Raw genomic sequence first — 16,611 nt, 5'->3', positions numbered from 1 at the left:
TTGAACCACCAGCCTTCTGGTTAGCAGTCAAATGAGTTAGGCACTACACTACCAGAGCTCCCAAAGAGTTTCACTGGTCTTGAAACTCAATTTTGTCATTTTTCTCTATAGAATTATAAAGTTGTTTTTGTTTTTCTTCTTTTCCTGAGTAAAAAATATCCTTGTTGTTTACATTACCTGATAAGAAATTGTTTTGGAATATATTACAGTGAAACCTGTGAGAGCCACAAGTCAACAGGACTGCCTTGTTAACATTTCCGGGTCTTGTGAGTTTTCAGCCTTTGACAGGGTCTTACCTGTCTTACCACTTTTCAAATATCACTCATTTTAGTGGAATATACACTGTTTGAGTATTTGATTTTTCTTTCTCTGACAAGTTTCCCCTTTACACACCTTCCAGCTCTCTCAAGTTTACTGTATGTACATTCTATATCTTCTTGTTCCCTAGCCTTTACTCTCTAACCTTTGTGTACCACATTTTTCTCATCTGTAAAACAGGAAAAGCAATAGTCCGTCTTCGTAGCACTGTTGTGATGTGTGAGGATCACATTTAGAGCAGGGCCCGGCTCCCAGGAAGAGCTTACTATAAGTCAGCTATTATTGTTATACTCTTAACTTTCTGCACTTTGAGAAAAATTTAACCTTTTAGTCCATGTACTCAAACTTTCAAAAGGATAATGTGACAAAGCCACTCAACTACTCACCCCAAACTTATCATTAATGTCAGAACACTGCTAACATATTAGAGTGTGCACTTCTTCTCATGAATGCTTACAACTTAAACTAATTTCTTGGTTTCTGCTTTGTTGAGTAGAATGTTTCATGCATAAACAAGGAAAACTTATAGTGAGGTTCCAGACCAAATCCTGTGAAGGTCTATGAGTCAGCTTCCCATCCAGCCTGATCTACTTCATAGCAAATAAACATTATAAGAAGAGGAAATGTTTTATGTCACACAAGAATACATAGTATGAAAAACGGTTACAGTTTATGTTAACACAATATTTAGTATTGTGTTTATTAATATTTAATATTTAGAGTGACCAACAAATACATATGAATATTTTAGGAGAAAAAATTAGTTCTGCTGGTATAGGATATGCTTTCTAATTACATAAATGATTCTATTACCTGCTGCAATTGCTTGGTCTGTAATGATTTTTTCCAAGTCTTCTATTTCCAATGATTTCCTAGAAATATTTCAAAATGTTAAATTATGAACTGACAAATGAATGCTAGAACTTCAGTTAAAACATAGAATGATACTGAAGGAAAACTAATGTATCTTTTTTGTAGAATCAAATATTAGGTATCAAGTTTACAGGAAAGAGGCAGTGACAATCCAAAACAAGTTGAAAATACCAAAATCTTCATGATGTAGAAGGTTTCATCATTTTATTTCATTTTTTCACTGCCTGGGAGGCTTCTATACAGCATCACATTTAACCCCATATTCAGTCTTTTTTTTTTTTTTTTAACTTTGGACTTTTACCTAAATTGGAGATTTCACTAAACTTCATAATACCCAGAGTCTGAACAAATTTTTCTTTAGTTCCCTTTTTTTAAATTGTAGTTTGGAAGAAAGTTTACTGAGCAAATTAATTTTCCATTCAACAATTCAGACACATTTTGTTTTGTGACATTGATTGCAATCCCCACAACATAACAACATAACAACACTTACACACTTCTACTCTGTTTAACATTTCCCTTTGTCATTCTAGCCTTCTGAGTTTTTCCTTGGGCAAATGTTACCCTTTTGATTTCTTATAGTTGATTATTTTAATGAGCGTGCACCTCCCTGATGTTGTTCCTCACCTTATAGGACTACCCTTTGGTTGAAAGTTGAGTCAAAGGGGTGAGTTTAGTTCCAGACTTGAAGGGTGTGTGACGGCTGTAGTCTTAGGGGTTTCCACCAGTCTTTATCAGTCCAGTAAGCCTGGTCTTTTTTATGAGTCCCATCATTTGTTTATAAAGCATTATCTTTAAAGTTAACTTTACATAGGCTAACACTAAAGAGATTTGCTTTGGCAGGATACCAGGAGTGCAAAATGGCCAAGAAGGGGATGGTAATAAATCATCCCAGAGTTTTTCTGATAACTCAACCAAGAAGAAAAATCAATATAGTGATGTATTTTACTATTAAGTATCACTATTTTTTTTTCCCCTAATGTTAATACATAGTATTTCTTGCTTTGGAGACTCAACCAAACATTAAACTTTTATTATAGATATTATATAGAAAATTAACAACTAAAAAAAAATATATTCTTTATCCAATTACTATACAGTTTCAATAGCATAAAACCACTTGCAGTCAAATTTATTCCTACTCATGCTGACCCCTACCGTGTCATAGATTTTCCAAAGGGTCTTTTTTCAGAAATAGATCACCAGGCCTTCCTTCTGAGACACCTGGAGATGGCCTCTAAAAATCAACCTTTTGGTTATCAGCCAAGCATGCTGTTTGCACCTCCCAGGGCTCCATCTATAGTACATTGCTGTCAGGTCATCAAGTTGATTTGGACTCACAGTGACCTCAAGTGACAGAACAGAACTTCTCCACAGGGTTTTCTTGGCTGTAGTCTCTACATGAGCAGATTACCATGCTTTTCTCCCATTGAGCTGCTGGGTGGGATCAAACCACCAACTTTTTGATTAGCAGCGTAGTGCTTAACAGTTGAGCCACCAGGTTGGCATTATAATAACATACATTCTGACTGATAGAAAAACCCAAACCAAAACCAATGCCACTGAGTCAATTCTGACTTACAGAAACCCTATAGGACAGAGTGGAACTGCAGCATAGGGTTTCCAAGGTCATAAATCTTTTTGGAAGCAGAGTGCCACATCCTTCTTCAGCAGAGAGGCTTATAGGTTCAAATTGTCAACATTCAGTTAGCAGCTGAAAGTTTTAATCACTGTTTAATCAATGTTTTAATCATTAAGGCTTCATAGGTAGGTAATCTCAGCTTGACAATGTGTTAATTCACATGTGTTTTTAATAATTTCTCATAAAGATAACTGATTGTAACCAAATATAGCAAATTACAAAAGCACATTAAAAGACTCTCAGAGTCTTATTTGTATTCAATTTGCCATTGGATAAGTTAAATTTACAAATAAGCATGGAACTGAAATTTTAAACAGATTTCAATAAAACATAATGCATGTAGGAAGTTTCAGAAGGAAATATTATTGATGACACTGAATCACTTCACTGTTTTATCATCACATAAGGGTATTTGTTGTTGTTATATGCCATCGAGTCGGACCTGACTCATAGCAACCCCTCCTTGGGTTTCTGAGGCAGTATCACTATGGAAGTAGATTGCCCCATCTTCCTTCTGAGCAGTGGCTGGTGGGTTTGAACCGCCAGCCTTCTGATTAGCAGTCAATTGCCTTAGGCACTACGGTACCAGAGCTCCCAGTACTTATAATTATTTAAAGTACTAGGTACAAGTATTTTTTTCATCAATGTTGGTTAAGGATCACTATATAGTATAATAGCCTGCTTTGAGCTAATGACACTCCACAATTAATTAAATATTTCTCTATACTAACTTATGTTTAGATTTGCTTCTTTGTCTCATTAAGTAGCTTTAAAAAAAAAAAATTCCTAAAACATAAGAGTAAATATACTCATAGAACTCTCATACTGCCAATTCTCCAGACCAAGAAACCAAACTCACTACCATTGAGTCTATTCCAAATCATAGTGACTCCTCCTTGGGTTTCCAAGATAGTATCTCTGTGGAAGTAGATTGCACAATCTTTCTTCAGAAGAGTGGCTGGTGGTTCTGGTTAGCAGTCAAATGCCTTAAGCACTATGCCACAGTACTTGTGATATGAGATGCAAGCAAAGCTTAGCTAGTCCTGGTAGCACACAGTAAATTTCACAGGAAGTTCCCTACCTTTACCTTCAAAAAGGACAAGCAGGCATAAGTATGTGCTTATGCACCAGCATGGTGGCAGACAAAGTGGCTAAGCAAAAGCTCTCTGGGCAATAACTTAGAGGAATACTGTAAAGACTCTATGTGCTTATTAAATTCATTTTATTTAAAAGAAAAATGGAGGGGTGGCCTCTGGTCCTTCACTCAGGCAAAGTTTATTATTTATTACATTGGTTTTCCAGTCACAGAAGACAATGCATAGTCCACAAGATGGGCTAAGGCATGTTCAGCAGTTGGCAAACCTAAAGCAGTAGAAATGGCAGCTGACTTGATAAGAATGTGGGGGGAGGGAAACAAAACAAAGAGCTTGCCCAAGAACTAAAAAAAGAAAGCATAGAGGAGTCTTTTAGCATATCAGCGGGAAGTCTCAGGAGCAAAAAGGTCTGTTATCTTACTTCCACAACTTAATAACTATCATTACGATTATTAAAATATGATCAGTCTTTTCTCTTTCAGAAATAAGACATGAACGATTTACTCGAGATTTCCAAACAAAAGCATTATTGTTTTTCTAAGTTTTTAAATTTTTAAAAGAACTCACTGTGAGAACATATTAACTGAATGTCTACATCTAGTTGAAGGAACATTTCAGAACACAAAGCCCTGAGAATAAATGTTGAGTAAACTGGCTGCCAAGGACTTAAGCAGACAGACACAGTAGTCAGGCTGGAATAACTTTGGGGTATCTTATCAGCTTGACTAAGAATTAAGGTCAGAGGCTTTGTGGAATGCTTTTCATATCGCTCATGTAAACACAGCTTCTGTCAGACACATAGATTCACACTCTCTCTTTCTGGACCCATCCCTGACTCCCTTTCTTGGCTTGGTCCTGGTGCCTGCAATCTGGGACAATTAGTCAGCAGGGAAAATGAAGCTTAGATAATCCACAAAGCTGCTTATCCACTCATGAGTAGGAGATAGCTAAATGAATACATAAAATATTCCCCACAATGGGAATGGCTTGCAAAAATTCAATGTTCAATTCTGCCAGTTTGAAGTCAAGTAGTCATTCTATTATATACATATGAAATAATCTTGGTAATTTTGGGAAATCAAAAAAAGAGGGCCAATTAAATTATCTACTAAGGCATTTGACTGCTAACCAGAAGGCTGGCAGTTCAAACCCTTCAGCCACTCCTCGGAAGGAAGATTGGGCAATCTACTTCCATAGAGATACTGCCTCGGAAACTCAAGGAGGGGTCGCTATGAATCCAATTGACTTGATGGCAGTGAGTTTTTACCAATGGTAAATGTGCCAAGATATGTTTGGAAAGTTAACTACATAATAAAAACAAAACAATAACCTATATTAAAGAGCCATTGAAAGCTTTCTTAAGGAAAATTCAAAGACAGATACACAAAAAAAATATAACAAGAACAGATATTTATCCTGTGCACACCAGTACAACAAACTGGTTGCTGAAAATACTGAAACAGTTCCACTGCTGATGGGGCAATCTATTTCTGTAGTGATACTGCCTTGGAAACCCAAGGAGGGGTCGCTATGAGTCCAGTCCAACTCGACAGCACATAACAACAACAACAACATACTTCCTGAGGCGCCCTCTTCTTTCACCTCCTCCTGATACAGCCCCTAAAGGTTTAACACATGGTGTGTGAAAAGGAGGAAAGAAGGTGTTGGGGTGTGAGATGTGATTTTGGTAGCATCCTACTGGCAAGGGATCATTTCTAACTGGGATTCATGCCTTATCTGTTATTAAATACTTTAGAAATAATCCCTTAGTATGAAAGAACAGGGAGTCTTTAGGTGGTGTTCTGGTGGTGTAGTGACTAAGGCATTTGACTACTAACCAGTAGGCTGGAGGTTCAAATCCACCAGCCACTCCTTGGAATGAAGATTGGGCAATCTACTTCCATACTGATACCATCTCAGAAACCAAAGGAGGGGTGGCTATGAGTTGGATCTGACTCGATGGCAGTGAGTTTTTTTTTTTTTTTTTTTTAAGGTGGTTTAGGAAGTGAAAGCTCTTGACTGCTAACCAAAAGGTTGGAAGTTTGTGTCCATCGGAAAGGCCTTGGAAGAAAGGTCTGGTAATCCACCTCAAAAAATCAGCAATTGAAAACCCCAGGGAGCATAGTTCTACTCTGACACACATAAGGTCACCATTGACTAAATCAGGGTCAACTCTATGGGACTAGTAACTTAGATGAAAGAGTAGACCTCATGGAAGTTTGTTCAAAGCAGCAGTACATGATAATATGCCTAAATTCATGTGCTCTGAAAAACTTGAACTTGAAACTCAGCTCTGCTTTTTCCTAGCTGTAAAATCCCAAATATTTTGTAAGCCCAAGTTTAGTCATTTTGAAACTGTGCAAAATAAATGCAGTTACATTTGGGTATAAAACCAAAAAAACTCACTGCCGTCAAATGGAGTCTGACTGATAGTGATGCTATAAGACAAAGTAGAATTGTCTCATAGTGTTTTCAAGGCTGAACATCTTTACAGAATCAGACTGCCTCATCTTTCTCCTAGGAAGCACAGCAGCTGGTGGATTCACACCACTACCTTTTTTGGTTAGCAGCCAAATGCTTTAACCACTGCTCCCCTCCATACTTTTGTGTTAGTAATAGCTAAAACACTTAGTCCAGGTTCTGGCATTACTGTTGTTGTTGTTGTTATGTACCGTTGAGTTGGACCCGACTCATAGCGACCCCTCCTTGGGTTTCTGAGGCAGTATCACTACAGAAGTAGATTGCCCCATCTTCCTTCTGAGGAGTGGCTGGTGGGTTTGAAACTCCAGCCTTCTGGTTGGCAGTCAAGTGCCTTAGGCACTACACACATATCATTTCCAACTTCTGGTCCAGAAAACTCTGGAATTATCTGTCTCTCTCTTTTCTTTTATCCCTAAATCTGATCTGTCACCAAGGTCAAGTTTATTGCTTATTTGAAACAAAGCTGTAGATTTAATGTTTTGATGACATCCTTTCTTTGAACTAACAAATGCTTAACACACTCAGCTGCTTACCAAAAGGTTGGAGGCTCAATCCAACCAGAGACATCTTTAACTTAAAAAATTTCATTCTTTTTGGAAGAAAGTTCTAGCTATCTACTTCCCCAAAAAATGAGACATTGAGCATAGTTCTGCTCTGATATGCATGGTGTCACCATGAGTTGGAACTGATTTCACAGCCACTGGTGTTTTGCTGGCATTGATATTTGAGTATTTCATGAGTTTTTCTGCTTTGTAAGATGATTGTGTGTAGACTTCATAGTCATAACTTAATAAATATTTGTTGCTATTCAATAATTATTAGCAATATTAGTAACTGCAATAAAAGGTTGATCTTTATTTATTCAACTAAAGTTATTCAACTTACCTACTTTCTTTTATTTTATGTTTTGTGAGTGTTCTCTGAAGTGCAAGATTCAGCCGTTCAAACTGGAATTGAAAAGAAAAGTGTTAAATACTTCCATTAAATAATAATTCATTTTAAGACATATACTTAAAAAATTAGGAGCTGTAATAGCATAGTGTTTAAGGCACTTGACTGCTAACCAGAAGGCTGGTGGTTCAAACCCACCAGCCACTCCTCAGAAGGAAGATGGGGCACTACTACTTCCATAGTGGTACTGCCTCTGAAACCCAAGGAAGAGTCGCTATGAGTCAGGTCCGACTTGACAGCACATAACAACAACAACAACAACTTAAAAAATTAGTCCTAAAAGTTTCTTATGAAGAAGCAGAAACATTATTACCTGTAATGATCAGTGCAGTGGATTTACACTTTGGAAATGGGACTGATTTTCTATGGTTTTCTCAAATTCAGAAGAAACAATGAATTCAAACTAATCTGAGTTTGGATATGTGTTGTGGCCACAAGCTTTGTCTGTGGTAAGTGGCCTCACTGATAGCCACAAAATAGTCAAGTCAAGTTAGAATCCAAACAGAAAACTCCATTTTGGCAATGTCAGGTCCATGGGCTTCACTTCCTCTGGATCAGAAATCCTTTGCATGGGCCACCAATATTTCAATCTCAGCATGGCTCAAGCCAAACAAATATTGTGGCTTTCACAAACTCTATACCCAGCCGCCCAGCAACTCTCCATTCTTAATTTCACATTAATATTTATGCTTCACATATCATTTCCAACTTCTGCTCTTCTAGAGCATTATATCTGTCTTTTCTTCCCTTAAATCCAATTTGTCACCAAGCTCACTTGATTGTTTATTCAAAAGAGCTTTGGATTTACCTTAACTTCTACTGATTTCCTTTCTATGAACTAATAATCCTTGCCAGATAGTTAGTTTTGCTCATCTTTATTAATTTCTGAGTATTTCATGAGCTTTCTGCTTTTTAAACTACTTGCATGTAGTCTCCTTCCATAGTCATAACTTAATAAATACCTTATTGACATCTATTCATCTCTCTTAATAGCTCATTGTCTCTAACTGGTAAGTGATAAGAAGTCCCAACACTGTTTTTCTGATATTTCATAAAAATCATACATGGCTATATATATATGGGTCATTGATTCTTTCTGTAGTTTATACAGACCAAAAAAAAACAAAAAAATCGAGTTGGATCTGACTCATAGCAACCCCTCCTTGGGTATCTAAGGTGATATCACTATGGAAGTTGATTGTCCAATCTTCCTTGTGAGGAGTGGCTGGCAGATTTGAACCATGAACCTTCTGGTTATCAGTCAAATGCCTGAGACACTACGTCACCAGAGCTCCCAGTTTATACAGAGGAAAGTGAAAGATGTTATGGCTGTTTTCCAAATCAGCAAATTACTTTTTCTGTAAGACCTATTTATATTTCCATTAGAATTTCCACTGGTCAAAAGAGACAATTGAGTTAAGCAAAATACAGCAAGGTGCTGTTTTAATGAAATAGATTATGAAAACTACTTGCAACTTTCAAAGTATACGTATAGCTTAGACAATTAATTTGAAATTTATTGAAAGAAAATGCAAGTGTTCTTAAGATGTGAAAGAAAACTTAAATTTATAATACAGAATAATTTTTCTGGCTGTTCAGATATGGAAATGAATACTTCTGCCACAGGATGAAACAAAGGCTGACAGGAGAGTTATTCAGTGGGCAGATTCTGAGCAATATTGTGCTGGCCTATATGAAGGTCATGAGCAATAGGTTTTGCAGGTGTGGAAAGTGTTCACAAAGGAAAATATGGATATATTCCTCAGCAGATTTCATATCCAGGGATGAAGAAAGGTAACATTACATTGTGAGATTGTAAATGAGGTAGATAACCAGGGAACCTGAACAGTTTAAATGTTTAAAGGACCTTTGACTTGATAGAAAGCTACTCTGGAATTACCAGTGTAGCAAGGATCAAAATTCATTAAACCACACATTGCTGTGAGTTCTTTCCTACTGCAAAACATATTTACATGGGAAAAAGTATCATTAATAAAATGGGGGATGATTCCCTTCTGCATGAGTTCCTGATTTTTCTTCACAGCATTTGCTACCTGGTTTTTATTATCCTTATTAATTTTTGCCTCTTACTTTAGATGCTCCCAAAGAATAGGGAATGACTATTTTGTTCACCTAATCTACACCCAGCACCTGAAACAGTAGCTAGCTAGAGGAGATGCTCAATACTTATTTGTTGAATTAATGATTGAGTGAATGACACTCCCTCTGTCAATTATTAAAATTCTTGAAGACTTAATCTATAAAATTTTATCTGGAAATGATATAGCCAAGCATAGAGATGCTACTCTGCTAGTTTGCTTACAAATTAATTTACATTTGACTGCTAACCAGAAGGCTGGTGGTTCAAATCCACCAGCCACTCCTTGGAAGGAAGATTGGACAATTTACTTCCATAGAAATACCACCTTGGAAACCCAAGGAGCGATTGCTATTAGTTGAATCAACTCAACGACAGTGAGTTTGTTTTTTTGGGGTTTGTAAGGATAATTAAATTATATTTATTTGTATAAGAATTGGCTGTCCTGATCAGGAATATTTGAAGGGGCTCTGGTAGCACAATGCCTAAGTCATTTGACTGCTAATGAGAAGGTTGGTGGTTCAAACCCACCAGCCACTCCATGGAAGCAACACAGGGCAATCTACTTCTGTAAAGATTTACCACCTCAGAAGCCCAATAGGGGTCACTGTGAGTCAAAATATACTCGATGGCAGTGGTTTTTCTTTTTTTTTAAATGAGAAAAGAAACCCATCCAATGCTGCTGCTCCCATAGCCATCTAACACTTTTTCCCTTTCTCTTCCCAGTGTTACTGGAGACAACTTTATTTTCCTCTTTATCTTTCAGATTAAACCATCAAGTATACCTCCTTTTCTCATTTCACTCAAGATCTCTCTTGGGTTTTCCTTTTCTCTCCGCTATCACCAAGAACTTCTTCTTCTAGTCCTTTCCTCCAAACATTTTTGCTGTTATTGTAAGTTGTTTTTAATTGCCTTTGCGTCACCTCCAACTCATGGTGACCTTACGTATAACAGAATGAAACGTTGTCCAGTCTTGTGCCATTTTCATGATTGTTGGTATGTTTAAGCCCATTTTTGTTACTATTGTGTCATTCCATCTCAATGAGAGTTTCTTGAACTCTAGCTGATCTTCCACTTTACCAAGAAAAGAAAATCCTCACAACTAGACCAATAAATAATATCATCATAAAAGGGGGGGGGATTAAAAGTAGTCAATGATTCCATTCTCCTTGGATTGAAAATCAGTATCCATGGAAGCAGCAGTCAAAAATTAAATGACACACTGCATTGGAAAATTTCCTGCAAAAGAGCACTTTAAAGTTTTAAAAAACAAAGATGTCAAAGGTGCACCTGGCTCAAGCCTGGGTCTCATCAATTGCTTCATATGCATGTGAAAGCTGGAAAATGAAAAAGGAAGACAGAAGTCATTCTAAAAGTAAAGAAGAAATGGTCCCTCTTGCCATAGCTAGGGTTGGTAGAGAAATGTATTCTTGGCTTTCTAATTTGAATCATAACTCGTTTTCCTAAAGAAAAAATTGCTGACATCCTAGCAAGGCACTGGTGGGACGAGGGTGTGTTGCTGTTGTTGTTGTTGTTGTTGTTGTTGTTATGTGCCATCAAGTCAGCCCCGACTCATAGCGACCCCTCCTTGGGTTTCCGAGGCAGTATCACTACGGAAGTAGGATTGCCCAACCTTCCTTCCGAGGAGTGGCTGGTGGGTTTGAACCGCCAGCCGTCTGGTTAGCAGGCAAGTGTCTTAGCCACTATGCTACCAGAGCTCCTGTTAGGTAATATCAAATGGATTCCAACTCACACTGACTCTTTCTTTGTACAAAAGAATGAATCATTGTGCAGTCCTGTGCTGGGACACAGTCGTTACTGTTTTATCTTGTTGTTGCACCCACTTTGTCAATAATCTCATTGAAAGTCTTCCTCTTTGTCGCTGACCCTCTACTTTACCAAGAACGGTGTCCCTCTTCAGGGACTAGTCTCTCCTGAAAACATTTCCAAAATACATGAGATGAAGTCTCCCCATCTTCACTTCTAAGGCATATACTGGCTGTACATCTTCCAAGACAGATGTGTTTGTTCTTCTGGCAGTACATGGTCTATTTAATACTCTTCACCAACACCATAATTCCAATGCATCAATTCTTCTTTGGTCTTCCATATTCATCGTCCAGCTTTCACATGCACACAAAGCAAGTGAAAATGCCATGGTTTGGGTCAAACACACCTTAGTTCTCAAAGTGACAACTTTGCATTTTAACACTTTAAAGAAGTCTTTGCAACAGATTTGCCTGAGGCAATACGTCATTTGATTTCTTGACTGCTGCTTTCATGGACATTGATTGTGGAACCAAGTAAAGTGAAAACCTTGACAACTTCAACATTTTCTGTCTTTCATGGTATTTTTTTTTTTTTTCAACTGTTGTTGTGTTGGTTCTGACACATAAGCAACCCTAAGTACAGCAGGAAGAAACACTTGCCTGTCTTGCAGCATCCGCACAATTGTTGCTATGTTTGAGCCCACTGTAGCAGCTACTGTGTCAATCCAACTAGTTGAGGGTCTTCCTCTTTTTCATTGACTCTTTACCAAGTGTGATGTCCTTCTCCAGGGAATGGAACTTCCACTTAATATATCCAATGTATGTGAGATGAAGTCTCACCATTCTTGCTTCCAAGGAACATTCTGACTGTATTTCTTACAACACAGATTTGTTGTTCTTCTATCAGTCCATGGTATATTCAATATACTTCTCCAACATCATAATTCAAAGGCATTAATTCTTTTTTGGTCTTCCTTATTCACTGCCTAGCTTTCCCATATATATGACAGTTGAACATATCACGGATTGAGTCAAAGAAGTCTTTTACTACAGATTTGCCCAATGCGATATATCATTTGATTTCTTGACTGCTGCTTCCATGAACATTATTGTGGACCCAAGCAAAATGAAACCTATGACAATTTCGATCTTTTCTCCATTTGTCATGATTTTGCTTATTGGCCCCATTGTAGGGATTTTTGTTTTCTTTATGTTGAGATATAATCTATACTGAAGGCTGTAGTCTTTGATCTTTATTAATAGTTGCCTCAAGTTCTCTTCACTTTCAGCAACCAAGATTTGTAACCTGTATATTGCAAATTGGAGTCTTCCTCCAATCCTGATTCCATGTTCTTCTTCATATAGTCCAGCTTCTCGGATTATTGCTGTTCTTAATTCCTGTGATAAGTACTGAACCTATATTCTGAGATGATGTGAATCCACAGTAAAGCCATGGGGAGGCCTCAACTTTCAGTGAGAGCTATCATGCACAGCCAACCTCAGGGCCTCAGGGCATAAACATAAAATCAACTCCAGTACTGCTACTGAGTAGGTTCTGATATGCTACCCATTGTCCCTAATACTTCATTACATGCTCTTTAAAAACATGCTTGATTAGTTCACAGGATTTTTGAGGAGGATATGCATGAAAAATTATTAAACAATATTATTATAGAAAAAGCAATGAATTATGGATCAGATGGGGAAAATTTTTCCATCTTCTCAGTTATCTGTTTTATTTTGACTAACTTTTTGTGCCTAATTTCTTTTTCAAACAAAAATGAAGGGTTTGCATTAGATTATCAATAAGATCTTTCCAATGTCTAATATTCCACCATTCAAGAATGACATCTTCCACTCTGAGTTTTTTTCAGCATTTGCTCTCCCAAAAATTAATAATTGAGAAGCTAAATTTAATTGTCTAGGAAAAGAGCTTTGATGTTGTCAAATGTTATTCTGAGTCTTCCTTTGGGTTACTGATAGCAGTTATAGTCTAAGCATTAAATCGATCACTTTTAAAAATCAGTTGAAAAATAAAAGCTATCTATGAAAGATGAGTAAATTTTTGGTTACTTTATGATGTAAGCTAGATTGATTGTTACACACTTCAAATGTACGCAACATTGGGACATTTACAGTCTAAAGGTAAATTACCTCAGCTGGAAAAAAATCTTGTAGAAACTAAATATCAAGGATACCCCTTCTAACTTCCTAGAATTCCTATGGCCTTGACTTCTCTGCTACAGGAAACTGCAGTCAAACCTTTCTACAAGGAATTTTTTTTTTTCATTTTTTAAACAATTTCTTCTATTACCTAGTAGTTATTAAACCCAAAGCCAAGCCAAACCCATTGCCACCAAGTCAATTCTGACTTACAGCAACCTCCATTGGGTTTCTAAGGCCATAAATCTCTATAGAAGCAGATTTCCTCATTTTCCTTCCATGGAATAGCTTGTGGATTTGAACTGCTGACCTTCTGGTTAGCAGGCAAAAGTCTTACTCATTATGCCACCAGCTCAGCAGGATGTTATTCAGTTTCCATGTATTTGATTTTATTTTCTCTTGATCTTTCTATAGTTTATTTCTAATTTATAGTATTGTGATTTGAGAAGATGCTTTGCAGTATTTTAATGTTTTAAAATTTATTGAGAATTGCTTTGTGGCCTAACATATAATCTGTTATTGAGAATGTTCCATGTGCACTGGAAATGAATGTATACTGTGCTGTTGTTGCATGGAGTCTCTGTGTGTGTGTGTGTGTGTGTATACACACACACACACACGTCTATGAAGACTAGGTGGTTGACTGTGTTATTTAGATCTTCTGTATCTTTGTGGAGTTTCCTTGTAGTTGTTCTTTCCTTCATCAAAAGTGGTATACTAAATTCTCCCACTATTATTATGGAGTTATCTATTTCTCTTTTTAATTCTGTTAAAGTTTAATTTACATATTCTGGGGGTCTTTCATTGGCAACATAGATATTTATTATGGTTATGTTCTCTTCTTGTATTGACCCTTTAATTATTATATAATGTGCTTCCTTGTCTTTTTTGCTGGTTTTTGCCTTAAAGTTTATTTTATCAGAAATTAATATTGCCACTTCTGTTCTTTTTTTTTTTGGTTGCCATTTATTTAGTCCAACCTTGATGATTATTCTTATGAGCTCACAAACAAAAAAAATAATTTATATTTAGTATTAGGAATGTTTTCAAAAGAAACTTCAATACATGTATGACATCTATTATAGGAATTCAGCATTTGTTAAACAAAATAATAAAGCCAACATTGTAATGACAGGCCTCAGGAAAAGCATGGAAGTGATCCATCTGCTCCATCATAACCATCTGTTCAATACTGTGCACTCAGTCTTTCCTGGAAATGAGAGTACCAACTGGCTCCCAGACTGTGGATACAAAACCAGCTATCCAAGAAAAGCTACAGCCAACAACCCAGCCAGAGTTGGCTGTCTAGTAACTGGAGTGGGGTGACAGTAATAAAATATTTCTATTTCAAAGCCATTAACCATATTTAATCAAAGCCATATTGTGCTAATAGTACATTTGAATAAGCCCTCAATTTTCTACTTATCCTAATTTATGATCCATCCTTTAAGCTTAAGCTCAAGTCCTTTCTCAGTCACTCCAGTCCATATTGTTGACATCAATAATTGTTCTACTCGTCAAAAGCTGTATGATTTTGGTCAAGTCACTTAGTACTTCTTGCAGGTGATACAAGCATGTATCAGTCCCACTAAAAGTCAGTGGTTGGCTCTTCAGTGCAGAGAGCAGAGGACTTGTATTGAGTGTATTACAAATTACCAAAAGTATCTGACTATATAATGTTAAACATCAGAGGTTAAATAATTTTACTGTAAGTAAAAACTGTGAATGCTAACACAAGGAGGAAGGTATTGGGAGGATTTTCAACTGCTCTTCTCTCTAGTCCAATAGAGAGAGAGAGGAACTCTTTACATGTCCTGTCTATGTCTGAGATACCAGACCTTTTCAAGTAAATGTTGGGTTTTGAACGTTTTCTTAGCAGTGAATTGATACAGGGTGCTCTACACCTCAAAAAAGCATTATGCTACACAGCTCCCAGAGCTGTATCAGGACTCTAATCCAAGTGAGTAGATTAAACCTGGTTTAAACAAAGGCTCAGGATTCAGAGTCAGTAGGAACCAGAAGATTTTCACACCTCTGCAAATGAGCAGGGCACACACAATGCTCTTTAGAATTGAAGAATATATAGCAGAGAATAAATTATTCTTCAAGAAGCTAAATTTTAAATGAGTAAGTCAAATAATTTCTGGATACTTATGATATGCTAAGAGAGTCAATGAATAGTCATTAAAACTCAAGAAGGTAAGTATTCTCATTATTTCCATTTTATAGATAAGGACATTGTGGCTTAGAGGGATTAAGCAGTGGCTCAAAGGCAAAAGGCTTGTTAGACTTCTCATTTTGGAAAGAATTCAAAATCTTAAACATTTTAAGTATAATTTAAAAACATGATTGGCTTAAAGGAATGTTTTTACATGTTTCAAGGAAAGAGTCTACATTTATTATAGCCTTGGAAGTGAGAAAGCAACTGATTACAGTTTCCTTAGAACACTATTCTTTTACACTGTTAAAATATCATGAAAATCTCTGAAGGGCAAGAACTCACCTCTGGGAAAATCAGTTTGCAAATACTCTCTGCCAGAGTGTGAAGATAGACTCTGCTCCGACTGGTCTTCCTTTGAGGAAGATTTCCTTGTACATTCTTCTCAGGAACATCCTGACAGATGGGTGGAGTTGCTTTGCAGCTCTCTGAGTCTCCTGCTACTTCCTCTGATGGCTCTTTTGGAACCTGACCTGGTGTCAGTAAGGAGAAAGGACACTCCCCTGTGATCTTGAGATCCTTCAGCTTCTTGCAGAACATGTTGTTGGTGGCCTATCACTCTCCTGCAGATCTCCTCCTGATAAGCTGTTCTTCTTATGTGGGCCCAACAAATAGAAGCAATTATCACGTCAAGGATACTGGTGACAGGGGTGTCTATGGGCAGTAGAAAGTAAAAACAGAAAGAAGAGTAATTTTATATACTTATGAAATCAGAAAAAGACAGATGTGAAAGCAAAGACCTTAAGGTTATATGTAATTTTCAAGTAAAAAATACAATACAAAACAAAACAAAAATATTCTGTTAGAAATATCAATTATAAAATATGTGGTAAATATTTTTATTTGCTTTTATTTAATATGTGTGCATTTTAGTATTTTACTAAAAATATTTTTTTAAAATATTTTAACATTATTCAAGTAGAATATAATTTTCTCCAAAATTCCCTTTGAGCGAAGTACTTATTTCCATTTTTGTAAACCATTAGATCCAGTTTGATTCCACA

General features: G+C 36.7%; 1 protein-coding gene across 1 annotated transcript in view; it reads right to left on the bottom strand.

Annotated features, from left to right (window-relative positions):
- The window catches only part of GUCY1A1 (guanylate cyclase 1 soluble subunit alpha 1), a 46,523-nt gene extending 30,376 nt beyond the window's left edge, over nt 1-16,147 (bottom strand). The window contains exons 1-3 of the mRNA XM_007943974.2: nt 15,893-16,147; nt 7,294-7,355; nt 1,132-1,190 (exon numbers count right to left, since the gene is read on the bottom strand). Of these exons, the coding sequence (XP_007942165.1) occupies nt 1,132-1,190; nt 7,294-7,355; nt 15,893-16,147 (376 nt within the window). The remainder of the gene's footprint in view (nt 1-1,131; nt 1,191-7,293; nt 7,356-15,892) is intronic.
- Nucleotides 16,148-16,611: the final 464 nt, after the last annotated feature.

Source organism: Orycteropus afer, unplaced genomic scaffold, assembly GCF_000298275.1.
Source record: "Orycteropus afer afer isolate SDZICR_OR568_19922 unplaced genomic scaffold, OryAfe1.0 scaffold00116, whole genome shotgun sequence".
NCBI classification, from domain to species: domain Eukaryota; kingdom Metazoa; phylum Chordata; class Mammalia; order Tubulidentata; family Orycteropodidae; genus Orycteropus; species Orycteropus afer.
This window is presented reverse-complemented; position numbering and strand designations above follow the sequence as displayed.